Genomic DNA, 26,319 nt, shown 5'->3' on the forward strand with positions numbered 1-26,319 from the left:
GAAGAAAATCACAGAACCCTGAAAACAGTGGCAAGCCAACCAAGACAACTGGTGACACGAGCCCAACAATTTCAAAGGTTTATTTCCTTAAATTGATATTACACAATATAACGCAAAGGGCAGGAAATCACACAAAATTTCCTTTAAAATAGACAAAGGGTCCAGCACGGCCAGGTGGAGGACACACACCAGCGGCAGCGTTCCTGAGCCGAGGCTCCCAGAACCTGCTCGGACACACGCACACGCGGCCGCGACGGAGGCCAGAGGACCGGGCCCCGGGGAGGATCCCCGCAGCGCCAGCCTCCCAAGACTCGGGATTCCAGTCGGCCGTGAAGCAATAAATACGAACATGCCCCACAACGTGAGAATAAAGCCATCGGGGTGATGAGGAAGAAGTCACGGGGGTTTTCTTCTTCAAAGTCCAAGCACAGTGGCAATATTTCAAGTATTGCAAAGAAAACACACGTGTGTGTATTTGTCTATTATGTGGCGTGTGACCCTGGAACCCCCCGTGTGGGTCCACGGCTCCACCGCTGCCTCCTGCAGACTGGGGATTCATTCAAGTAGATTCAGGCAAGGCTGACCGAGGGCTGGGCAGACCAGGGGAGCCCAGGCAGGGTTTGCAGCGCATGCCCGCCTGGAACCCGGAAGGCAGGCCTCTCTGCGGACACCATCGGTGGCCCTGGGCAAGGCTGAGGCAGGCAGGGACAGGGCTGTCATCAGGCCTATCCTGCCAAGAAGCTGACATTAAAACTGTCATAGCTGGACGGGAGCTTCTGCATATTTTATGTTTTCTCTGCATGAACTATTCCCCTCATCTGCCCCCGGGTCCAGGTGGGGAGGGTGCTGGGCACACACCTGTCCTGCTGCTGCCACAGGGAGAGGGCAGGAGACAGCCACCGACACAGGTTTGCACAGAGCAGCCTCACCCGCCCTCCACACACACCCCTGTGCCCCTGCCTCTAACCTGACCCAGGCCTCACCCTCCCAAAACCAGGTCTTAAACACCTACAAGTTTTCTCCTTTAAAGAAAAAACGAGCTGCATAAAAATAAGACACATTTTAGGAATAAGGTGTAAAAACAACAAGACGTTTCCAGGGCTGAGAGAACATGGTGCCTCTGCTAATGGTCCCCAGAGGAGCGCCTGAAAAAGAAGTGCCTCTCCCTGCAGCGCACGGCCCCTCTCGCCCGGAGCCCGTTCTCCCGAGGTCCAGGCCGGGGCAGCTCCGTGGCCGGTGCTCAGGCCTGGAGGCCCTGGCATGTTGTCCACGTATGCATTATGTACAAGCACCGGGCCGCCGCCAGGCACCACTGCCCAGCTGTCCCTGATGAGGTCCGGGTTCCGTCTCTATCTGCATAAAGTGCTCGGGGGCTGACGACTGGGTGGGCGTCTCGGAGGGAGAGGCTCCTGGAGACAGGGGTGCCGCGGCCGCAGGCCCTTCCTGGGCACAGTGACTGCTGACCTGGCCTGAGCAGGAGCTCGCTTTGGCTTCGAGTTGGCAGCGGTCTCAGGCCCTTTGCCTGTCCTCTGGGGCTGCCCTGGGGCTAGAGGGTGGTGGCAACGCATGCCTGCTGTGCCAGTCAGCTGGAGAGGCAGAAGTTCTGGGATCCCCACCTGCAAAACATGGGAGAGCCCCGCAAGCTGTGTGGCTCCTGATGTGCTGGTTCCGCGTGACCTGCAGGAAGTCTGGCAGGCTGACTGTCCGTGGGGCCCCGGGCGGGGCTTGGCACCAGCGATCGCTGCCACGGGCTTGTCTCGAGGAGTCCCACCGGCACACGGAGCCCACCCCGCAGGTCTCGGCAGGACCCGGAGCCCAGCCAGGCCAGAAAGGTCAGGCACAGATGCCGGTCAGCAACGCCGAGAGTCTCCGCTCAATGCACAGCTTGCCTGCGGAGGGAGAGGGAGCGTGAGGGAGATGCCCAGAGCCCCTAGTCCCCAGCCCCCAGCCCGGCGCGGCACTCACATTTGGCGACGTTCTCGATGTCGGCGGGGTCCGAGAGCATGTGCTGCAGCCCCTCCAGGAGCAGCAGGGCCTTGTGGTAGCGCGGCACGCAGCCCTCGCGGTGCTGGAACATCTCGTCCAGGGCGGCTGACTGCACCTGGGGGCGAGGTCAGAGGCTGCACAGGGCCCGCTCACCCACGCCCTCCCACAAGGGCTTCCCTGCACCCACGGCAGCACCCAGGGGTGGCAGACAGGCGCTCAGGGCAGCAACGTGGGGGCACGGGCGCTGATGCCGCCTGCTGTGCACAGGGGCTGGCCAGAGGGCCTGGAACCGGATGACCCCGGCTGGCGCTGTTGGCCCCACCCCAGGACGACAGTGCCTGCTGCTCAGTGTCACCACTGCGGCTGCCTGGCCGGCCTGGCGGGGAAGCAGGGGCAGAAGGTGCTGACTTTTCCCACGTCTGTTCAGACTGGATCTTTACCACATGCATCATTTTTCTTTAAAAAGGAGACTCAGACGCTTAAGAGTTCACGCCTGTGATCCCGGCATTTTGAGAGGCTGAGGCAAGAGGATCACTTGAGCCCGGGAGATGGCAGCTGCTGCACTATACTTCAGCCTGGGCAGCAGAGCAAGACCCACTCTTAAAAAAAAAAAAGGCCGGGTGCGGTGGCTCACGCCTGTACTCCCAACACTTTGGGAGGCCGAGGTGGGCGGATCACAAGGTCAAGAGATCAAGACTATTCTGGACAACATGCTGAAACCCCGTCTCTACTAAACAATCTATAAAAATTAGCTGGGTGTGGTGGTGCATGCCTGTAGTCCCAGCTACTCGGGAAGCTGAGGCAGGAGAATCGCTCGAACCTGGGAGCTGGAGGTGAGATCACCCCTTCTGGCTACTGCCCACCCGGCTAGGGCCTACTTGAGCGGCCTGTGTCACCCTGTCTCCAGATAGTTGCAAGGCGGGCTTCCTCCCCAATCTACCGTGCGGGCTGAGCGTGAGCAGCCTCACCCTGCTTCACGGTGGACGACAGTGAGCTGAGACAGCAGTGAGCTGAGACAGCAGTGAGCTGAGATCGTGTCTCAAGAACAAAAAAAAAGGGCCCCAGCTCAGAGGCAGCTCTTCAGAGCCCAAGCAGGGAGGCTGTGCTCGCAGTGCCACTGGGCGGCCTGAGGACAGCACACTTCCAGACAGGCTCTCCTGGCCCGGGTGCTGCTGCTGGAGACCAACGCCTGCCTGCAAGGCTTGAAGACCGAGTCTCTCATTTTACAATTGGGGAAACTGAGCCTTGGGGCGAGGCATGGCAGGACGCACACGGGTCGGGGCACACGGCAAGCAAGCATGCGTGAGCTCTGAGCGCCTGCTGGGGGCATGGTGCCACACTTCCAGAGACCTCCAAAAGTGACTCCCCCGAAGTCTCACCAAGCTGTGGGCATCAACGTCCCCTCCCAGTGGAGACAGCCGGCCTGAAGTTCCGGCCCCTGCCCCGCTGGTGTCTGCCCGTCCCATACCATCTGCACGGCGTGGCTGAAGATGAGCCTCTCTGCAGTGATGCTGTGGATACGGTCCAGGAGCCGCTGCTTGTCTAGGAAGAAGCGCTGCAGCCGCAGGCTCAGGCCCTGGCAGGACACCACGCTGGCCTTGTACAGCTCGTTCAGCCTGCGCACCACTGCAGGGACGGCGGCGGTCACCATCTGCCACGTGCACCCAGCGGGCACGTCCCTCCCTCCCTGCCACAGCCCTGGCTTCCCACGGCCTTCAGCGTGCGGCCGGGCTCAGCACCTTGTCCCAGACGCCGTCGGCCCCCATGCCTCTGTGCTCTGCACGCTGGGCCGGGCCCCAGGGCCTTGCACCGCCCCTTCTGGCTACTGCCCACCCGGCTAGGGCCTGCCCGAGCGGGCTCTGTGTCACCCTGTCTCCAGACAGTTGCAAGGCGGGCCGAGCGTGAGCAGCCTCACCCTGCTTCACGGTGGACGACAGGCAGAGCTTCCCGGCCCGGATCTGGTCGATGGCAGTCTGTAGACCGGAGGACAGCAGCTCGGCCACCTTCAGGTACAGCACCAGCTGCTCTGCAAATCTGGGGGCGGCAGGCAGATCAGAGGCAGGCTGGTCCTGGCCCCCAGGCCAGCCCCGCCAGCCCCACCAGCACCTACCCCCATTCTCGGCTCAGCAGGCTTATCTGGTCGGCCACCACGCTCTCCTGCAGCTGGTACGAGGGGCCCCCGGCTGCCTCGCTGGCACTACCCTTCAGGGCTGCAATCTCCAAGACGTGCTGCACGAAGAGCAGCGTGAAGCGCAGGCCGTGCAGGATCTCCGTGTGCTCTTGCTGTGGGAAGTGGCTGTCAGCCTGGCACATGCTGCCCCGCTGGGGAGGGGCTTGTCTCCTTTGAGACTCGCTGATGTCACCTTGCCGGGGTCAGGGCAGGGTCCCCTCCCCTGCTGCAGCCTGGGCAGCTGGCATGGACCACCCGCAACACCCCTGGGACTGCAAGGCCCCACACACCCTTGAGCCAGAACGGAAAGCGCTGCTCACTCCAGTCCTCACCTCCATGAGGGTCTCCTCGGGTAGGTCGGGGGCCTCGAAGGTCACACCCCCCTCCAGGTTGGCAGCAATGGGGTCAGCAAAGCTGCAGCCATGTCCTGGAGCAGAAAGCTCGGGGGCTGGGGCCTCACTGCAGGCTCCAGGCCCCAGGTGGCGGGCAGAGGAGCCAGCGGAGCCCACTGCAGGGAGGAGGCAGTGAGGGGCAGGGCAAGTCAGGACGAGCAGACACCACGGCCCACATGCCCCCAGGGTTCGCTCTAATGGGAGCAGCACAGCCGGCTCCTAGAGCCCCTGCTCAACCTCTAGCCACTTACCACAGCCCCCAAGTCCCCAGCCCCCACCTCAGGCCAAGGGCTGCGGTGCCCATCAAGGGACCCTCTGGGTATCCTGGCCCCCAGTGCAGACCCGCCTGGAGGAAAGCAGTTGCCACTGTCCGGGATGGGGTAGGTGGGTGGCCTGGTGTGCTACTGTGCCCCACAGGTGGGCCTAAGGGCCGAAAGGACCTCAGAGGGAAAGGCAGCCCCCACCCTCATTACAGAGCTGGGAGGTGGCCCCAGGGATGGCAGCCTCTGGCCAGGATCAGACCCCACAAGCCCATCCCTCCTCAGGCAGAATCCACAGTGGGAACCCAGCCAGGCCCCAGGCCCAGAGCTTCCCAACACCATTGGCTGGGGAACTGAGGGCACACCTGTCTGTGTGGTCTGTGCCCATCAGGGCGACTCCTGACCAACACAGCATAGCCCACAGCAGCTGGGCAAGGAGGCCACGATCCAGACACCATCCCTGCTCAGCTTGTTTTGGGGGTAAATGGCAATGAGCACCTTTCACTCACAGGTTGAGAGGCAGGGGAGACCCGAAGGGGGGTACCAGAACCACATCCATTTTGCATATGGGGAGACAAAGCGTGGGTTTCTCGGGCCTGAGCTGCTTCCTCAGTCACCCCTAGGCTCTGGTCTGGGGGACCACAGTCCAGTGACCCAAGTTGACACCCCTGTGCCCTAGGGTGCTGCCACCACCCCAAAAGGGACAGGGCCTCAGCTCAGCCAGCCCTCACCTGAGAACATCCTGGTGCGAGGTGCCTGGGGTGGCGTGCTCCCGCTCGGGGGAGAGCCCACGGTGAACACGACCGGGGCGGGGCTGCTGGCACCCCCAGCACGGGCTCCTGGGTGCAGGCTCCCTCCAAAGCCAGCTGAGGGTGCTGGGGGAGAGCAAGGAGGGACTCAGGACTGTCCTAGACACCTGTCCCCCACCCCCGAGCCCCACCCACACACCAATCTCCATGGGCTTCTCCTGCAGGCTCTCGGTGCTGCCAGGGTCCGGTGCTTGTGTCCCAAACGCTGCCTTCAGGAGCAGGTCGGTGAGGCGGCTGGTGCTGAAAGACCTGTGGGAGGGTATGGGGGGGGCCATGCTGGAGGCTCGGCCCCCCCCCACCCTAACTGGACCTTGAGGGGACCCTCCGCAGGCCAGACTCTACGATGCACGGGCCCCTAGCCACCTCGGAGGGCAGGCGCTCCGGCCCCCCCGGCTTACAGGCAGGCATGCTGAGGCTCAGGATGGAGCCTGCTGGGGGCCTAGGCCCAGCCACACTGGGTTTTCCTGCTCCATCCCCGGAAGTACACAGCAGGACAATGCAGGGGGGTGGGGGCAGTGCATCCGGAGCCCGTCCAAGACCTATCTCCCCAACTCACCGGCCAAAGGGACCCTTGGGGTCCTCGCCTGGCCGCAGGCCAGGGCCCAGCGGCTGACTGTGGAGGGGTCCCACCTCAGAGAGGTCGGGCAGCGTCCGGTTTCGAGGGGGCGTCATCACCACGCCCTGACGGGCTAGGAGGGCCAGCAGGTTCTGGGAGCTGGGAGTCTTTGGGAAGTCGAAGGAGGGCACAGCCTAGGAGGACAGAGATGGGGTGACTAACCCATCCGAAGCCCCGGGGCCCAGCCCGCTCTGCGGAAACCAGCAAGGCACGTGGAGCGGCCCGAACGCGAGCCCAGGCGGGGGCAAAGGCACAGCTGCCTTCCTTGGTCTTTGTTCAGGACTGGCCACCCTCACCCGTCTCTTCCCCAGGGCTCTGTGCCCCTGCACACCCAGCAGTGCCCGTTACCTTGGTGGGGGAGCCCAGGATGGGGGGCAGGGGGTTTCGCTGCAGGAAGTCAGGCAGCTTGGGTGAGCCCCGCAGGTTCCGGCAGGACTGTGGCCCGTGGGACGGCTGTGGAGGGCTGGCCTGTGGAGGGCTGAACACGGCTCCCAGGGGGTCCGTGGGGGGCTTGGGCAGCTTGGGGCGGACAGCGTGCAGGTCAGACAGGTTGGGGGCGCTGTGCAGGCGGCATCCCAGCCCGGAGGTGCGGGTGGAGTGCTCGGGCGCGGAGGAGCCTAGAGAGAGACAGGCCTCTCACTGCCTCCGACTCCTGGTCTAGGGACCCAGCCCCGGACAATCCCTTTGCTGCTACACAGAGGCCCCTTGGGGTGGCCGAGCTCTAAAGGCCACTGTTAAACCTGACCCCAGCCAGCACAGTAGACCGGCACAGAGGGGCTGAGCAACCGCCCGGATCGTACAGCCAGGAGCTGGAGAGGCAGCTGGCTTCTGTTCCATGGGCTTCCTTCCCACTCCGTTCCACTCGGAAGAAGCAAGGACTTTAGACCAGGACAACCATCCGAGCAAGGGAAGCCTGGCCTCCCCCCGCCACACCGCACACCTCCAGACTGCACCCACCTGGACGAGGGGACCTGCCACCACGCATCTCCGCCCCCTGTGGGGAGGGCGTCCCGCTCCAGCCTGGCCGCTCAGGGATGGTTCCAACTTGGGGAAGAGACAGATCTGCCAGAGTCAAGCTGGGACAGAGACAGTGTGCCTCCTCCCCCACCGCCCACAGACGCCCCTTCCCAGGTCCCGCCTGCAGGCGCACCTTGAGGGGATGGCGTGAAGGGCCGGCCTCCACCCAGGGACATCTTCCTGGCCAGGACGCCTCCATGCTCGGCATGGGCAGGGGGTGAAGGGCTAGCCCGTGCAAAGCCCAGGGGGCTGGTGCTACCTGACCTGCGGATGGCAGAGGACCTGGGGACAAGGCGGGTATTAGGAGGGAAGGCCCCGGCAGCCCAGGGCCCATGCCACGCCAAGTGGCCACGGTGCTGACAGACAGCTCACCCTCTGCTGCACTCCGTCCAGGTAACTGGCCGCACAGTGGGGGTGTGGGAGGAGATTACCCCTTAGCATTCCTGCCCAGGGCGCCGACCCACATCACCCTCACCTAAGTCTCCGCCCCCTGCCAGACACTCACTGGCCCACGCAGCCTTCTGTGAGTTCAAAGAAAGACACCCTTCCCTCCCACTGCTTACTTCTGTTAAAACGGGCCAAAGTCAATATTGATTTTATAAACTCCAGACGTTTTGCCAATCAGAAAACTGTCAAAATAACTCTAGGAAGCGAGGAAACCAACAGAGGGGACGGTGGTGCTGAGTATGCGTAGCGCGGCCTGCACGGCTGCACGTGTATGACCACCCTGTCCCTCCACAGGACCCGTGGAAGGACTCCGGCCACACATGCCCCTGCCACGCCTGGCTGCTGGGGACTCCGCACTCACCTAGGCGTTTGAAACGGGGTAGGTGACTGCAGGTTTCGTTCGATGCGCTGGTAGTTCTGCACCTGCGTGGGGACTGGGATGGGGACTGAGGCGCCACACCTGCTGCTGGAGAATGGGCCGGCCCGGCTGTGGCAGAGAGAGATCAGGGTCACGACAGACACTGGGGTCATGAGAGGGTGAGGTCATGAAGCCGGGCCACCGGAAGAAAGCATAAGCCCAGACTTGCTAGCTAGGACAGAGGTCACCCTGGGCTCCGTGCCACGTCTGAAGCACCGGCCTGTGCCTCTACGCACGCCAACACGGTGGCACGTGCACCCCACCTGGACTCCCGGTGTGACCCAGCCAGTGGGAGGCCGCCCTGAGCGTTGCTGGCCCTGCAGGCTCAGGGGTTGCGATAGGGCTGTGCTGGCCCTGGCCCCCTGGTCGGTCCTCACTCACCTACTGTCAACACCTCCCACCACAGGGCCTTCTGCAGAATGACCCAGCAGACCCGCAGTCCTGCGAGGCCTGGAGAAGGCAGGGACGCCTGGACACCGGAGGCCCGACCTCCAGCCCGAGGACTGCTCACAACCCCGCCCACCTTGCCTGGGCCCTGCTTACCCTGAGGGACTAGGGGAGCTGCTGCAGGGTGGGGATGGAGACGGGGTCCGGCCGCGGCTCTCCAGGCCCACAGAGGCCACCAGCGAGCTCCTGTGGAGAAGGGAGGCCGAGGGCATTTTCAGGCCACATGCGGCACAGAACTCAGCCTGCCCGGCGCCCTGCCAGTCCCGCCTGCCGTGGACCCGGCAGCCTCAGCCCTCCCCGAGCTGCCTGATGACTCCAGGCAGGGGTAACGTGGGCCACCTCCCAAGACCAGTTTTTCTCCCCTAAAATACAGGGCTGAGGGATGGGCAGCTCACCCACTGCACATCAGGCTGTCTGGCGGGGGCTTGGCACTGGGTACCTCAGCAACCAGGTCACCTGCAGGGGAAGACAAGGCTGGGCCTGGAGCCCTTACAGGCTGCCCGGGCCCCCCACACCACTGAGGGTCCCTGCTGGACCCCCGCACACACTCCACCTTGCAGGGTCCTCAGCGTGGACAGCGGCCTTGCAAGGTGCAGGGCCGGGGCGGCATGTCCAGGCTACATCCTCCCTGCCAGCACTAGGCCAGCCCCGGGAGACCAGAGCACCGCCTGCCTCCCTTTCTTCACACTTGAACAGTGCTTCCTGTCTCCTGTGTCCTCGGCCCCAGAGGCCCCTGGGCACTTGCCCTCCAGCCTTCAACAGACTCTAGGACGGGCTGGGGAGGACGAGCGTCCATAGCTCTTAGTCTGGGCCCAACCCCCTCCAGGAATGCCCAGCTTCCCGCCCCCAAGGAGGCTCTGGCCTGCCCCTGGTCCCTGTCTTCCTGTTGCCCTGAAAGCTGGCAAAGGGCCAAGGCCCTCCCCAGGTCCATCCCCGGGTCTGTCTGCGGCCTGGCTCAGCTCTCACCACCCCCGCAGGAGCCAAGCTGACGGGAGATGCAGAGGGCTCTGCATGAGTCACTGTGTCCCTGGTGGACACGGGGGCCAGTGCCAGCCCAGACCTCCAGGGGCTTCAGGACATCCCGGGACAGGGTGTAGGGCCTCGGAGGAGCCACAGGCCCCAGGCCTGCTCCTTCATTCAACAAACAGGCAGGCAGTCCCTGGACACTATGGAGCGGAGGTTACCAAAAAGCTAAGGAATGAACCCATCTGCAGGGCGCGGGGGGAGCGAGAGCTGCAGAGAAACAAGGGGGAGGTACGTGGCGGCAGGAGGGAGGCGGGAGGCGAGCGGCCCCGCCCAGCTAGAAGAGCAGCGCTGCCCGGGGAGCCGGGCCCACGGCCTCCGGCCGACCACTGGGAGGACCCCGCTTCGGTTCCCCAGACACGGCCTCTCCAACCAAGCTGAGCTGGTGCTGGTGCCCCAGGGGCCCGTCCTGACTGCCCGCGAGTGGAGATGGGCTACACGGTCACCCAACAAGCGCAACGTACACTCCCCGCACCTCAGAGGCACCTCTGAGCCCTGACCTGGAAACTGCGCGGGGACCATGACGAAGTCGTCCGTGTCACAGGAGGAGTCCTTGCTGCCGCCGGAGTCCCGGGAGCTGTGCAGGAAGCCAGCGGCGTCGGCTGGGGAGCTCAGGGTCTTCTGCAGCTGCTGCATCTCGCCCAGGGACTGGGGGTCAATGGAGGGGCTGGTGAGCAGGTCTCAGGGACCCAGACACTCAGAAGAGCAGATCTCCCCTCCTTTGGGATAGCCCAGAACCCCAGTAAAGACCAGGGAGCTTAGGCTGAGAAGGGCTGGGTGCGTCTTTCTTCCTGGAGCTCTGCTCTCCTGTGCTTCCAGAAGACTCCACCCACAGGCCAGCCTTTGAGCTTATAGGGACAGTCCCCCTGACAAGCCCTCCCACCATGCAGCCCGGGTGGGTAGAAGCCCTCAGCTCCCAGCAGTTCTGGAAGGCCCTGTTTCGGCGAGTTGTTCACCTGCTCTCTGCACCTCACTTGTCCATCTGCACAGCCAAGAAAATGAGGTGCTATGGGGGGGGGCGTGTCCAGTGTGGAGGCGTCTGCCACCACCGGCGGACCCTGCTCTGAGGCCAGCGCCACGCTAAGGCCCAGCACACACCATCCACGTGGTGGTGGCTGAAGCCCCACGTGCCCCAGGGCAGCTCTGCGGAGGGCCACACCTCCCTCCACCAGGGCGCAGCCACACTGCCCTCACCACATCCGAGCTTCTGGCTATTAACAGGCGGACAAGCAAGCTCAGAGGTCTGGTCTGGTCACAGAGCAGGGGGCCAGGCCAGGAAAGCCCAGTCACGAGCTCATCACCACCAGCCACAAACACCACGACCGAGAGCCAGGCGCTTGTTCAGATGGGCAGATGGATGGCCCAGGGCTGGAGCCCCTGACTACTGAGTGGAGGGAGAAGGTGTCAGGCCCCCGGGGCAGCGACTCACCGGCGGGGAGGCCAGGTGGGAGGTGGAGCTGCTGCTGGAGCTGCTACCAGACCCAGAGCTTGGGTACGAGGGCACAGGCACAGGCGGGGCTGAGAGAAAAGGGCATAGATAAGTCTGTGCCATCCCCTCCCCTCCTCACCCTTGAGCCAACCCACAGACTGGACCAACTCCATCACAACCCCTCTACCTCCTGCTAGGCCCCGACCTACAGGAAGGTGCAAGGCTCCTCCTGAGGCACCCACAACTGTCACAGGGCAGCACCAGCCTCTCCTATACCCCATCCCCATGCCCTCCCAAGCCTGTGGCACCAGGCCTGCCCCTGGTCCCGGGCTCCCTGCTGCAGCAGATCGAGAAGCTCAGTGCCCTTCCCTCCCTGGAGTCAGCTTCAGCTCAAGGGCTGCTCGCTCTGCCCCATCCTCAGGGTCTAACCAGACCAGGGAGGAAGCCGTGCAGACCCCTCCGGAGCCCCAAGACCCAGGGAACTCACACTTCCTGACTGAGGGGCTGGCGTCCAGGAAAGGGTGATGGAAAAACTCATCTGCAGGAGAAAGCAGGAGTGAGGCCTCAGGAGGACCCGAGTCTGACCCCAGGCCCCACCTCCCCAGGGCGGGAGCTCCAGCGGCTGCGGGGCACCTGCCCCGGGGAGACGGAGCACGTAGAGACCCGCGGGGCTGGCTGTCCGAAAGCGCAGCGTGCAGTAGGGTTGGGGTGAAGCGCGCGGCCACAGCAGCGAACGCTGGAGGGAGCGGGGCTCACCGAAGTCCATGCGGTCCTTGTGGTTGCGCTGGAGCAGGGCCAGGAGCAGCTGGCGCAGCGGGGCCGAGGTCTCCCGCGGGATGCTGGGGAGAGGAGGCTGGTGTGGGCAGGGCCGGCCAGGGGGACCCGCGGGGAGGGGCGGGGGGCACGCTTACGTGGGCACCAGCGTCTTGTTCTTCTCGTAGAACAGGCGCAGGTCCTGCGGGCTGCTGGCCTGCGGAGACGGGGCGGCCTGAGCGCGGGGTCCCGGGTGGGCACACACACACTGTGGTCCTGGGGACCCGGCTGGCACCCCGCTCACTGCTCGAGGTATGGGCACGGTGGGCGCGACAGGCTCTCAGAGTGACCGCCCCGCCTCCCACGGGGCGCCGTCCTCCCTTGGGGACACTGAGGTCCTGTCCTCCGCACCCCCGGGATGCCCGTCCCGCCGGGACCCGCGAGCCCGTGGGGCGTCTGACCGCGGCCACCAGCCGGGGGCGCAGGGCCGCACCCAGTTACCTGGAAGGGCGCCTTCCCAGTCAGGCACTGGTAGACGATGGTGCCGATGCTCCACAGGTCCGCCTTCCCGTCATAGTGCTGCGACATGATGACCTCGGGGGCCTGCGGGACGAGAAGCGTAGGTCAGGGTGAGGCCCCCACAGACGCCAGAGCAGAGCCCGCCAGGCTCCCGGCAAGAGCAGACCCTACCACGCTTTTTGGTCAGAGCAGAGCCCTCCCCGCCCTAACCACGCGGACCAGAACCCAGCACACCACAGCCAAGCGGCCGCCCAGCTAGGCGCCCACCCGGCCGGGGCAAACGCACCATGTACATGGGGGAGCCGCAGAGCGTGGCTGCCATCATGTTGCTCTGGAGGTACCGCGCGAAGCCAAAGTCAGCTGCGGGAGAGACACGTCAGGACGGGCGTTGAGGCTCCCCGCCTGCCTGCCTGCCTGTCGGCCTGGCGCTCACCGATCTTGACGCGGATGCTGTTGGGGTTGGCGCGGCGGCCAGCGGGGTTGGACAGCAGGATGTTCTGCGGCTTCAGGTCGCGGTGGATGATGCCCTTGCTGTGCAGGAGCCGCATGGCACCTGCGATCTGCTGCAGGAAGAGCCTGATGGTGTCCTCACTCAGTGTGCGCATGGCTGTGGGAGAGGTGGCTCAGGGCTCGGCCGGCCGGGTGGCTGCACGGACCGAGAGGAAGCCCAACCCTGGGCGGGGGCCGGCAAGCCGAGTCCAGAGGGGCACAGGGAGGGCACGGGAGCCCGGGGACTGAAGCCGCCCAGCCCTCCGCCCTCCCTGCCCTCTGTACTGTGCAGGCAGCAGGTGCTGCCAGGAACCACTTGGTCCCTAGAGGGCACAGCTGCCAGACACGTGCTGGGAGCCTGGCCTGGGAGAGAGCGGCCCCTCTGTGTCCCCTTCCCGGCATCCAGACGAAGCGAAGGCCAGCTCCGGGCAGCCCTGATCCGCAGCCCAAGTCCCCGGGTCGGCGCGTCTCAGCTCTGCCTGGCCTGAGTGTCTGTCTCCCAGAACAGAGATGGTGGGGCCCTCCCAGTGGGGAAGCGAGGAGGCGGCGGGTCTGTGCCCTCCAGGGGCGCACCTGCACTCCCAGCCGGGCGCTGAGGGCCACACACGGCTGAGTAGGTTTGAGAGCGACCCTGCCGGCTCCCAGGTGCCCAGGCCCAAGCCCCCTCCAGACCCTCAGAACACCCCAGAGGCCGCTGGCGCCACACATGCCCCCACGCGCACTGGCCCTGTGGCCCGGACCCCCTCGGGAAGCCTGAGAACAGACGGGTGGCACCCCCTGCCATCCTGCCCACTCCCCCACAGCCATGGCCGCAAGGCTTAGTTCTGGGCGGGCCGAGAGCCGCCTTCCAGCCACATTACGGAGACCAGCCCTGCGCCCTTGTGCCGCTCCCAGGGCCGTCACTACACCAGGAGAGGGCTGGCATTATGCCGGTCACAGCTGTCTCCCCAAGCAAGGGGTAGGTACGCAGACGGGCGGCATCCTAACACCCGGAGCAGCTCAGCCTTCCGCATCCTCTCAGGAGCCCCAGGGGACAAGAAACCTGGTCTCACAATCAGCCAGGGACCCCCTTAAGCCAGGCCACCTCCCAGGCTGGGCCAGGGTAGCTCTGAGGTGGGGCCCCGTGGGACAGGCTGGCAGCCCGTCCGGCGCACTCACTGTGCAGGTAGTCGGCCAGGTCCCCGCCGTTGCAGTACTGTGAAAGACCAGACGCACGTCAGGCCGCAGCAGGGGGCCGGGCCCACCTCCCAGCCTCCCCACCCCTCACACTTGGACACTGTTCCCTGGGCCCTCAGGCACCCATCCACCCTAGGGTGGGCATCCCACAGTCCCAGCTGGAAGACATCAATAGTGCTCAGCAGGTGCAGTGGCTCTCGCCTGTAATCTCAGCACTTTGGGAGGCCGAGGCAGGCGGATCGCTTGAAGTCGGGAGTTCAAGACCAGCCTGGCCAACATGGCAAAACCCTGTCTCTAATAAAAATACAAAAATTAGCCGGGTGTCATGGCCCATAATCCCAGCTACTCAGAAGCCTAAGGCAGGAGAATCGTTTGAACCTGGAGGCAGAGGTTGCAGTGAGCCGAGATCATGCCACTGCACTCTGGCCTGGGCGACAGTGAGACTCCGTCTCAAAAAAAAAAAAAAAAAAAGGCCAGGCCAGGCCAGGCATGGTGGCTCACACCTATAATCCCCACACTTTGGGAGGCCAAGGCAGGCAGATCACGAGGTCAGGAGTTTGAGATCAGCCTGACCAACATGGTGAAACCCTGTCTCTAATAAAAATACAAAAATTCGCCGGGCATGGTGGTAGGTACCTGTAATCCCAGCTACTCAGGAGGCCGAGGCAGGAGAATCACTTGAACCCGGGGGGTGGAAGTTGCAGCAAGCAGAGGTCATGCGACTGCACTCCAGCCTGGGCGACAAAGTGAGACTCCGTCTCAAAAAAAAAAAAAAAAAGCTCATCACCTTCCACCCTGGCCATATCCCCCGCTCTGGGGCTCCCAGGGCCATGGCCATCAGCCTGCACTTGTCCTGGCCCCACAAGGCACTCACCTCCATGACCAGGTAGACAGAATTGGCCATTTCCTGCAAGACAGAAAAGAGGCTGTGAGAGGTCCCAGTGCCACCTGTTCCCACCCAGCCCTACTGCAGGGAGTCTGACTCAGCCCCAATTCAGCCTGGGCAGGTCTCACAGTGCCTGCCAGGAATTCACTGGTCAGCCAGCATCCAAGAGAGGAGGATGTCCTGGGCCATGTGCTTTGTAGATGGGGAGAGTTTGGAGTGCTGTGTTTTGTGGCCATCCAGGTCTCCATCATGATCAAGGTAAAGGTCCCTGGTCCCCCCATACCAGTGACAATTCCTGGCCAAGGACATACCCCTAGCAGGAAGGGCGAAGGCCAGGTGTATGCGCAGGCCCTGACCCTCAGGCCATGGAAACTCAACTCCCGAGCCCAGAATCAAAGACACCAACAGACTGCAGGTTGGTGCTTCCATGCTGACCCAGAGGCCTGCAGGCCTCCACCCTACCCCAACCTGGCAGCAGCTCAGGTTGCCACGCATGGCCCCAATGCTTCCAATCAAAGGCATCCCAGCTACCCCCTCCACTGCAGGGCCAGCAAGGCCTGGCCAGCAGCTGCTCAGCCCTCAGCTCAAACACAGACTTGACCCGGGTGCCACCTGCACCCGCCCTTGCCTGCCCCATGAAACTCAGAGTGAGGCACCAGCGCCAGACACAGCACACACCCCGACAGCCAGCACACATGCCCTCACCTGGGACCGGAGGCCCCCCTGTGGCCTACCACTCCTCGCAGCCATGGGTGAGCCCTCATCACCCCCACGTCACAGACGAGGAAAGTGAGACCCAGGAAGCCACATCAAACCAGGAGGCTGGGCTGGAGGATTGAGGCCCCCACACCCCGACTTGGGGCCTCAGAACAGGAGGAAGAAGCCCTTTCTCCACAAAGCCTCTCCCTCTGCCCTGCACCTATCCACACGCCCTGTGTGCTCGCAGGGAAGCAAACCCACACCCTGCTGAATGGCCGTCCCACTTCTACCCTGAGCTGCCCCAAGTTCTCTGAAAGCAAGGGGGAGCCGCGCCCGGAGGGGCTGCAGGAGGAACAGTGCTCTGTGCCTGCAGGAGCCGGACCCCACACAGGATGGCTGACAGGGCTCCTGCTCACCCCGGGCCCCAGCAGGCCCCAACCAATCAGAAGGCACCCCTGGTGAGGGGACATCCACAAGGCCGCTGGTGACACCTGCTTGGTAAACGGGAGAAGTCCCTGTGCCCCCAGAGCTGCTCCGAAGAGGGGCCGTGGGCTGGTGCAAGGGTGCTGAGCAGGGGCAGGCTCAGGAGAGTGCTCTGGGGCGGCTAAGGCCGACGCTGCTCAGGAAGCATCCCCCGATCCAGACACCACACGGCCAGAGGGAGACCCAGCAGCTTAGGCACAGCTGGGTGGGGCCGGCCCATGAGGCGTGCCTTGGCCCACTGCACCCACAACCAGTGCACCCCAACCCCTGCCTGGCTCACCTGCCTGCCCAGGAAGAGTATGCGGGGAGACCAGGTCCCCAACAGCTATGGGGAAAAATGATCCACAAGCGGTACAGGGTGGGCACATGAAGGGATGGCAGGGACAGTGCCAGGCAGAACCCAGGAAGGAGGGGGAGACAGAGCTGGACCCAGAAATAACTTCAGGACAGCAATGCCCACTCCCTGACCTGGGCCTGCCACGACCCTCCCCACGACCTCTCCAGGGAGTGCCTACATCTCTCCTCCCGTCTCTGGGGGCCACCTGCCCTGAATCACACAGCCAGGGGCTCCCCAAGTCGTGACCTGCTCACCAGAGCTCCAAACCCACCATCAAAGCCAGGACAAGCAGGGATGTGTCAAAGACAGAGGCACCCTGCCGGGGGAACACCCAGTGCAGAGCGGGGCCCAGCCTCCCATCTCCCAGCCACTCACCCAGGACCGGGCTGTGTGGGGCAGGGGCTCCCTCTGGGCAGCGGGTGCTGACTGAAGCCCTGCAGCCTCCTCCCACCTCCTCCAAACCCTAACACAGCCACCCCTCAGCCCTAGAAAGGCAAAGGCCTGGCCAATACAATGGCTCATGCCTGCAGTCCCAGCATGTCAGGAGGCCAGGGCAGGATGATCACCTGAACCCCGGAGTTTGAGACCAGCCTGGGCAACACAGCAAAACCCCATCTCTGCAAAAAAAAACACAAAAATTATCTGGGTGTGACACTGAGACCTGCAGTCCCAGCTACTCTGGGCCGAGGTGGGAGGATGGCTTAGGCCCAGGAGGCCACAGCTGCACTGAGCTGGGAGATCGCGCCACTGCACTCCAGTGACGTGACGATTTCTCAAAGGCCCACCAGGGAGGTCCCTGTGGCGCCAGTGACTGGCCCTGGGCCCACGGGACCCTGGCAAGGAGGCTCTTACCCACCCCATCTGCTGCCCACAGTCCAGCGAGGGTCCCTAACAACACCCCTACCCAGGGTACCTGGCCCTGCCATCCCTCCAGCCACACTGGCCTCATGGGTGTTGGGACCCATCTTGCTGATGCATCTAGACCCCTGGCCTTGCCCCAGAGTCACAGATGTCACCCCCATGTCACCTTCCGAGACCCTTCTACCCTCCCCACTGTGCCGGCCACCTCCTCCATCCCCAAAATCTTGGGGCACCAACTCCCAGAAGGGAGTGGGTCGGGGGCTGTGGGGCCAGCGGACCTCCAGCCTCCTCACTGCACTTCAGATGGTCCCTTGCAGAAACCACGGCCTGGCCCATGCTCAGCCTCCCTCCCAAAAGGTCCTCCCCAGCAGGGGACTCAGGGCCAGTGGGGGTGGGGCTGCAGGGACTGTCTGGGGGCATCTACCTCACCACAGACATTTGCCCCAACTGCCCTGGGACAATGACAGTTTGACAGGCCCTCAGGGCTGTGGGCATCCAGCTCCCTGGGCTAGGCGTCAGGGGCACACCAGGGCCCTTTCCCGCACCTCTGATAGTCTCCTGTGAACTGGAACTCCACCAGCCCTGCACAAGCCCAGGCAACAGGCCCTCACCAGCCCACTTCCCAGACAAGCACACTGAGGCCCCAGAGGCTGGGAGACGCGCCCAGGCTGGGAAGTGGCAGGGCAGCCCAAGCAGGTAGGCTGGAGTCCCGTCCTCACTATCTGCCCATGCCAAACCAGTAACCCTCGTGTCCTGGAAGGGCCCAGCCTTGCTGCCTCCAGCCCTGGCAGAGTCAGGGGTGAGGAGTGGACAAACAAGCCCCGCCCCACACCCCACCCCACCAGGGCAGCTGCAGGCCCAGGCCTGACACCACAACCCCCCACCCATGGGGGCCCAGCTGGGCCTGCCCACCCTTCCCACGGGCAGCAGTGACTCTCTCTGGGGCTCCTGAAGTGGGCAAGGTGACAGTACAGCCTCACCAGCCACAGCTGACCTCCCCCGCCCAGCCTGGGCCCACCCAGAACCCACACAGGGCATCGGGTTCCACCTCTGCCTTGCAGTTAAATTTGGTTTTCACAAGCTACCCTGGAGAGCGGGGACCAGGCAGGTTCCCAGCACCAAGCTACCCAGTTAGACACCAGAAAGGGCCACGGCTGCCTCCCTGGGCTCTGGGGAGGGAACCAGCCACCCAAGGCAGAGCCGCTCTCCTCTCAGAGGACAGCCCGGGAGTTTGTCCCAACATGACACACTCAGCTGTGGCCACACAGCTCACACCTGAACCAAACACCCGGCTCCCTGAACAGTCACCCAACCCCAGGTGGTGAGTCCCACCTTGTCGCCTATTTAAAGGGAGGAAATGAAAGTGCTGCTGACCATTCCACAGGCTGTCCCTAAAAGGGAGGTGGTTAATCCCCACATGTGCAGCCGAGGCTCAGAACACCTTTAAAAAGGCAGCAAAATCCACACCCCTGTGTCTCTGGGCAGCCTGCCTAAGGGACCCGGGACAGCACCACCCCGGCAGGCCAGGCCCCCACCCTGCATGCACGTACAGCGGGCCAGAGCCAGGTGTCCCAGGCAGCCTGGCACGGGCGTCTGGGCACGTAGGAGGCTGCCCCGCCCCCAAGGGCGCTAAGGTGCTTTACTTAATAGGATCCAGGCTCCCACCCTCTGCCAGCCCTGCTCCTGTCTGGTGATCCTGGGCTGCGCCTGGTGAACAGGCACTGACCTAGTTCACGCCTCCAGAGCGGCCATTCTTGGCTCCAGAAAGTGGCCAAAGCCACAGCTGTGGCCGGACAGAACCACTCTGCACCCCAGGCAGGGTTCTCCTGGACAGCTCCCAGAAGGGAAGGGATGCTGGCTTCACCCTGAGGAGGATGGCCCACCCTCTGGGCCCGAGGAACCACCTCTAGCCGCCCACTGTGTGTGGGCCTCCTGGGCTGCAGTGCGGGCTGACTAACCTCTGTGCCCCGCCTGCTGGGCCTGGGGGTCTGGACTATCTGGGAGTTCAGCTTCAGGGGGTTGAGGCAGGTCCCTAGACGCAGCGGGACAGGGGTGGGTGGCCCGACCCTTCTGAGGGCATGGTCTTGCTGGAAAAAGCAGGGCACACTCCCAGTGTAAGCTGCAGAGACCCTCAGGAAGACACCAAGTCCACACGTTCCTCCCGAGGCCCGGCCATCCGAGTTGAGGCACACCCTGTGAAACCTGTTCCCAGCAGCTCTGTACTCAGGTGACTGTGGCTCGACCCCCAGCCATCGTGGACAGATACTGATACGAGGTTACAGTTCCACGATAGGGTACGACACAGAAACAAAAACCAACTTCTGTCACCCACGGAGACACAGCACCCCTCAAACCCACAGCTGAGATCCCACCTCTGGGCTTAAAGTCAGCGTGTCGCAAATCCAGCATGTGGGCACTGGGAACCACGCTGTGGTGCAGAATGAGCGTGCACAGCAGGGGGCACTCGGAAGGGTGGGCGTGCCCTTGGCGGGAGGGAGGAGAGCAGCCCGGGACGCAGGCGTGGCTTCGGGCTGGCGCCTGCTACATCACACTGGGCCTGTTGTTATGCATCCTGGCATCTGCTCTGCACTTTCTAGTATTTTTATCCCTTATTTTTTTGAGCTGGAGTCTTGCTCTGTCACCCAGGCTAGAGTAGAGTGGCACGATCTCAGCTCACTGCAGCCTCTGCCTCAGGTTCAAGTGATTCTCCCTCCCAAGTAGCTGGGACTACAGGTGCCTGCCACCACACCCGGCTCATTTTTGTATTTTTAGTAGAGACAACGTTTCGCCATGTTGGCCAGGCTGGTCTCAAACTCCTGACCTCAGGTGATCTACCCGCCTTGGCCTGCCAAAGTGCTGGGATTATACGCATGAGCCACTGCGCCCGGCCTTATCCCATGATTTTAAAAGTTAGATGTAATCCCAGCACTTTGGGAGACTGAACCGGGTGGATCACGAGGTCAGAAGTTCAAGACCAGCCAGGCCAAGAGTAGAGATGGTGAAACCTCATCTCTACTAAAAAATACAAAAAATTAGCCGGGCGTGGTGGCGCGTACCTATAATCCGGCTCCTCAGTAGGCTGAGTTGGAGAGCTGCTTAAACCTGGGAGGCAAAGGCTGCGCTGAGACGGCACCACTGCATTCCAGCCTGGGCGACAGAGGGAGACTCTGTCTCAAATAAATAAATAAATAAATAAATAAATAAATAAATAAATCGATAAACAAAAGTTAGCAACTTTGCAGGTAATTCCAGAAATGCCTAGGCCCTAGGGGCCCCTTCACAGGTTCCTGCCCGGGAGCTGGGTACCCACGGGTCTCCACTTAGCTTGTACCTTCCCCAACTCACGCCACAGACTGCCCCCGCCAGACCAGGCCAGGACTGCTGGCAGCCCCTCCTCACTCTGGGATGGAGTCAGTCTCATGCCAGGCTGGACTGCCTGGGCCCACAGTATCCCACGCCCCTCAGCAGTGGCTGGGGGGCACACCTCTGACTCGGGTCTCCACCACAGATCTCACAGGCAGGGGCTCTCTCTGCAGGGCCTGAGTGAGTCACAGATGGGCAGCCCAGCAAGGCCTGTAGCTGCAAAGGACAGGTCAGGTGGCACACTGGCCAGGGGGCCACCGTCAGCAAGGCCTGTTGCCGCCAGCCCTCCTCCCAGGGCACATTGGGCAGGATCCAGGCCTGGCTCCACAGCCCCATGCCCTGATTCCTGGGGCCAGGCAAGTCCAGATGCTGACACCACACCCTCAGTGAGGAGGCCAAGGCTGCAGCTGCCTTCCGGCAGCATAAACCAAGGCACGCACTTCCCAGGCACTCACATCTTCGCCATGTTTTATGGCTGAAAAGAAACCCCATACACAAAACCCAATACACTAAGAACAAAAATAACCATCTCAACAGTAAGAACACGGAGGGGAGTACCTGCCACCTATTACCAACGGCGACTTCCCTTAACGTAGAAAAAGCACCTGCCAGTCAAGAGTATTTACAGAGCACTTACAAAGTGACAGGCACAGTTCTAAGAACTTCACATACTGAAGGTGCCATCACAACCATGACAGTTTTTGAAAGGTAAGAAAATTGAGGCCGGGCGCGGTGGCTCAAGCCTGTAATCCCAGCACTTTGGGAGGCCGAGGCGGGTGGATCACGAGGTCAAGAGATCGAGACCATCCTGGTCAACATGGTGAAACCCCGTCTCTACTAAAAATACAAGAAATCAGCTGGGCATGGAGGCGCGTGCCTGTAATCCCAGCTACTCAGGAGGCTGAGGCAGGAGAATTGCCTGAACCCAGGAGGCGGAGGTTGCGGTGAGCCGAGATCGCGCCATTGCACTCCAGCCTGGGTAACAAGAGCGAAACTCCGTCTCAAAAAAAAAAAAAAAAAAGAAATACACTCGACAAAGGACAGATGGTTTTTTTTTGATGGAGTCTTGCTTGGTCACCAGGCTGGAATGCAATGGCACATTCTCAGCTCACTGCAACCTCCGACTCCCTGGTTCAAGTGATTCTCCTGTCTCAGCCTTCTGAGTACCTGGGATTACAGGTATGTGCCACCATGCTCAGTTTATTTTTGCATTTTTAGTAGAGACAGGCTTTCATCATGTTGGCTAGGATGGTCTCAATCTCCTGACCTCATGATCCACCTGCCTTGGCCTCCCAAAGTGCTGGGATTACAGGCGTGAGCCACCCTCAGCAACAAGTGGTATTTCTAACATTCCATTGCTCAAATAGTGAAGTTCATTTATCATCAATGAAAAACAAAACCATAAGAGATGTCATTTTCCACGTCTCACGTGGGCCTGGATAGAAGCATGAGGACCACCTTCCTGGGAGGTGCTGGAAGGCCGGCTGAGATCGCTGGCACTGCCTCTCTGGAGGGTGATATGGCAACAGCTACTCAAAAGCAGCCATCCCTCCCGCCCAAGGATTCTACTTCTAGGGATCCAGTCACAACCACACAGATGTACCAGCTTCCCAAACAACCACCCTCACGTCCCACCTGCAGGGCCGTGGTGAAAGCAGTTACGGGATCTTGGGCAACAGGCAGCCCATGGCTGAAAATCAGCCCACAACCCTGATCAGCACAGCAGCTAGCACCCCCACGATGGTTCCCACAACCAGAGAGCGCTCTCTTACAACCCTTCACAGAGGAAGAAATATGGCCGCAAAGTCAAGAAGCCATCGTGCACGTGGCAGCCAGCGCTGGGCCCCTCACCAGTGGCAGCCTGGCTCTGAACCACTGTGCTTAATGGAGAAGGATAAACTTCGAGGGTTTTTTTTTTGAGACAGGGTCACACTCTGCTGCCCAGACTGGAGTACAGTGAGTGGCACAATCACAGCTCACTGCAGCCTCAAACTCCTGGGCTCAATCAATCCTCCCACAACCTTCTGAGCAGCTGAGACATGCCACCACGCCTGGCTAATTTTTCCTTTTTTAAGAGAGGGCAGGTCTTGCTATGTTGCCCAAGCTGATCTGTCTTGGCCTCCCAAAGTGCTGGGGTCACAGGTATGATCCAATGCGCCTGGCCAAGGGGTAAATTCTGATCTGGACTGAGCCAGCACAGAACACTCCCAGAGCTGTACTCTTAGAGACAGGGTACAGCCCAGTCGCCCAGGCAGGATGGAGAGCAAGCTATACTCAAGTGACAAAATTCATGGCACAAAGAGTGGGACTGGTGGAGCAGGACACAGGTGGACACATTGCCTTGTAAGGACGGCTGTCCTGTGGCCCAGAATCAACTAAGGCAGGTGCCTGAGCATGGACAGTGGGACTCCATCCCGACTCCATCGGGCAGGGCTGGGCTGTCACCTTCACCACGCTCCCTCCTGTGATGTTTGTGGATTTTCTTTTATCAGCCAAATTGTTCATTACGCATTTTTAAAAGCCAATTCTTGGCCGGGCACGGTAGCTCCTGCCTGTAATCCTAGCACTTTGGGAGGCCGAGGCGGGTGGATCACAAGGTCAGGAGTTCAAGACCAGACTGGCCAACATGGTGAAACCCCGTCTCTACTAAAAAATACAAAAATTAGCTGGGTGTGGTGGCTCGTGCCTATAATCCCAGCTACTTGGGAGGCTGAGGTAGGAGAACTGCTTGAACCAGGACCCGGGAGACGGAGGTTGCAGTGAGCTGAGACTGCGCCACTGCACTCCAGCCTAGGCTATAGAGCGAGACTCCATCTCAAAAAACAAAAAGCCAATTCTTTTTTTCTGGGTTTGGGTGCCTGCCTCAAACACAGCCTGATGGCCACAGGGCAGCAATCCCGCGCCTGCGGGGCAAGGGCAGGCGCTGGAGCTGGAGCCAGGAGCGCCTGCAGCCGGTGTCTCTAAGCGCTTCCAGGGTAGAGGAAGCCGCAGCCTTGGCAGCACTGGAGGAAGTGGTAGATGCCCACGACCAGGTGTGTGCAGCCGATGGGAGGAACAGGCTGTGGGTGTGCGGGGGTCGTGCGGACAGTGATGGGGTCCGGCCTGGAGACGTCCAGGACTGGACCTGCGGAGCCGCAGGCAGCGGAGTCCGGAGGTTGGGGGTAGCCTCTCGGAGCCGCTGCCTGGCCAGGGACAGCTGTCCACTCCTTGCTGGCTCCCAGAGCCATGACGCACATCCAGGCTGTGGCTCAGGCAGGAGGCTTCCAAACGGGAGGATGAAGAGAGGAGGAGAGGAGGGAGGCAAGCAGCGACCGAAGCGGTGGGAAGAGGGCAGGAAGGAGCGGGAGGGAGGCCCAGCCCCGGCACACGGGGTGCCTGGCTTTCCAGGTCCTCCCTGTCACGCTGGCCTGGACCCTCCCCACCCGGCACCTTGTGCCGGTCCCCGAGGCCACAGCAAAGCCCTGCCGGGCGGAGGGAACAGGTCACCAAAACAAGGCTGGCCGGCCAGCCCTTCCCTCGGCCAGGGGCTGGGCCCTGGGCTCAGTAAACAGTTCGCAGAGCCATTAGTCAGCACTTTGGCGGGTGGGAGGTTCCCAGGCCAGCGTTCTGGCTCCCACAGCCCCAGCCGGGCCAGCCCTGGGTTCCGGGGTACAGGGGCAGCACCAAAGCCAGCTGGTCCCACCGCCTGCATCCTGAGACCAGCCAGGCCTGAGGTCACCTCCTTGGCCAGCCAGCGGCAGCCCACTGCACCCAGGCCGGGCCTGACTGCCAGCGAGCAGGAGTCTCCGGCGGCCCCTCCCCCGCCCCGTCTGACGCAGAGAGAGGCTGGCCAATGCCAGCCACAGAAGCAATGTCAACAAACACATGGCCCAGACAGGTGGGCCAGGCCAGCAGTGCTGCCCGGGCCTGCCGGGGACTCAGGCAGGCCCCAAGGGCTGGCACCGCGGTGCAGGGGAGGAGATGCCCGGCCCTCAGTCTGCCCTGCAGCCCAGACACCCCCTCCCCAGTCACACAGCTGGAGAAGCCACCGCAACAGCCAGCCCAGCCCAGGCCTAGAACCAGGGTGGGGTCTCCAGGGTCCCAGTAGACCCGAGCCTGGACAGGCTCAACACCAGTGCTGACCAGGGTACCCAGCACCTGGGGCCAGACCCCAGCCCTGTCCCAGCAAACAGCAGCCCAGGGATCTTACCTGGAAGTCGTACAGGGCCACGATGTTTTCATGTTTCAGTTCCTAGGACAGAAACCCAAGTTTCTTATCAGGGTGGGGAGGGGGGCTCGCCCCTGCCCCTGCCCCTCCCCCTCCCCCAGCACCAGCTCACCTTCAGGATCTTGATTTCCTTCCCCAGCAGCGTCTGAGACTTGGCGAGGTTCTTCTTGTTAATGCACTTGACAGCGACCTCCAGATCGTGCTTCTGAAAGCCAAACGTGCCCCTTCAGCCAAGGCTGCCCCTAGAGTCTTCCCCCAGACCCCAGTCCACACAGGTGGGGCCCTGAGATGATCTCGGTTGGGGGTCACAGGACTGGAAGGCCGAGGGAGGAGCAAGGTTGAGCATCGGGCTGAGGGGTCCTGGGGTAGGTATCCAGCCTGGAAAGCCGGGCTGGGGGACCGGGTGCGGGGTGTCCTGGGGTGGGGATAGGCACAGGAAAGCCGGGCTGCGAGTCTCAGGGTGGAGACCTGGCCTGCACAGTCAGGCAGGGGGTCCTGAGTTGGGAGTCGGCCTGGAAAGCCTGGCAGCGGATCTCGGGGCGGGGGTATGGACTGGAAAGCCCGATTGGGGGTCTCGGGGTGCGGCGTGTCCAGGGGTGGGGGTACGGACTGGAAATTCGGGCTGCGGGTCCTGGGGTGGGGATCCTAGAGTGGGGGTCGGCCTGGAAGGTGGAGCGGGGGTCCCAGGACAGGCGGGGAACCGCGGGGCTGGGGTCCGGGGCAGGAGATCCTGGGCGGGGGCTCTTCCGGGCCGGACGGGGGCCTCACCTCGCGGTGGCGGCCCTTGAAGACCACCGCGAAGGCGCCGTGGCCGATCAGGTCCTTGCGGGAGAACTCGAACTTGCCCACGGTCTCGGTGCCGCCGCGGCCGGGCTCCATGGCGCGGGCGGGCTGGTGGCGCGGGGCTGGGGGCGGCGGGCCGGGGCGCGAAGGGCTCAGGCCGAGGCGCGGGCCGGGGCGGGCGGGCCGGGGGCGCGGGGCCGGGGGCGCGGGCGCATCTCCGGGGTCGCGCGCCCCATCGGGCAGGCCGGGGCCGGGTCCCAGCCCCGCGGGCCGGGCGGGGTCCGAGGGTCGCGCTCCCTGTGGCGGCTGTGCCGCGGCACTCTCCCCGGGCTGCTAATCCGAATCTGGATCCGACTCCGACTCCGACTCAGGCTCCGGCGGGGGCCCGGGCTCGGCAGGGCGGAGAAACAAAAGAGCCGCGGCGCCCGGGCCTCAGAGCCTCAGACGCCGGCGCAGCCGCACTGCGCGCTGCGCCGGGGGCGGGGCGAGGGCGGGGCCTGCGGGCGGGGCGGGGCCTGCGGGCGGGGCGGGGCCTGCGGGCGGGGCGGGGCCTGCGGGCGGGGCGGGGCGAGGCCTGCGGGGCGGGGTCTGCGGGCGGGGCGGGGCGGGGCGGGGCGAGGCCGCAGAGCCGAGCCGCGACGAGCCGGCGGGGGCGGGGCCGGGACCGGGGGCGGGGCCTGGAGGGCAGCCGGGCTGCTGACCTGGCCATTGCGGGGCCGGCGTGGGCGGGGAGTGGGTGGAGCCAACAG

At 63.2% G+C, this 26,319-nt stretch overlaps 1 protein-coding gene across 1 annotated transcript; it reads right to left on the reverse strand.

The window, feature by feature from the left end:
• Positions 1-64: 64 nt before the first annotated feature.
• Positions 65-26,039, reverse strand: ULK1 (unc-51 like autophagy activating kinase 1). Its single transcript, XM_010347618.3, has 28 exons — positions 25,556-26,039; positions 24,900-24,992; positions 24,770-24,811; positions 14,826-14,858; positions 13,934-13,970; positions 12,720-12,893; positions 12,573-12,646; positions 12,269-12,370; positions 11,926-11,984; positions 11,771-11,853; positions 11,502-11,552; positions 11,015-11,103; positions 10,086-10,233; positions 8,958-9,018; positions 8,659-8,748; positions 8,059-8,184; positions 7,384-7,532; positions 7,191-7,277; positions 6,582-6,850; positions 6,174-6,367; positions 5,757-5,866; positions 5,540-5,683; positions 4,489-4,664; positions 4,097-4,269; positions 3,902-4,020; positions 3,455-3,612; positions 1,966-2,101; positions 65-1,889 (listed from the first exon to the last, which is right to left on the reverse strand). Exons 1-28 carry the CDS (start codon positions 25,664-25,666, stop codon positions 1,834-1,836), a joined length of 3,144 nt encoding a protein of 1,047 aa, XP_010345920.2. The 5' UTR covers positions 25,667-26,039; the 3' UTR covers positions 65-1,833.
• Positions 26,040-26,319: the final 280 nt, after the last annotated feature.

Source organism: Saimiri boliviensis, chromosome 7, assembly GCF_048565385.1.
Source record: "Saimiri boliviensis isolate mSaiBol1 chromosome 7, mSaiBol1.pri, whole genome shotgun sequence".
Classification (NCBI taxonomy): Eukaryota; Metazoa; Chordata; class Mammalia; order Primates; family Cebidae; genus Saimiri; species Saimiri boliviensis.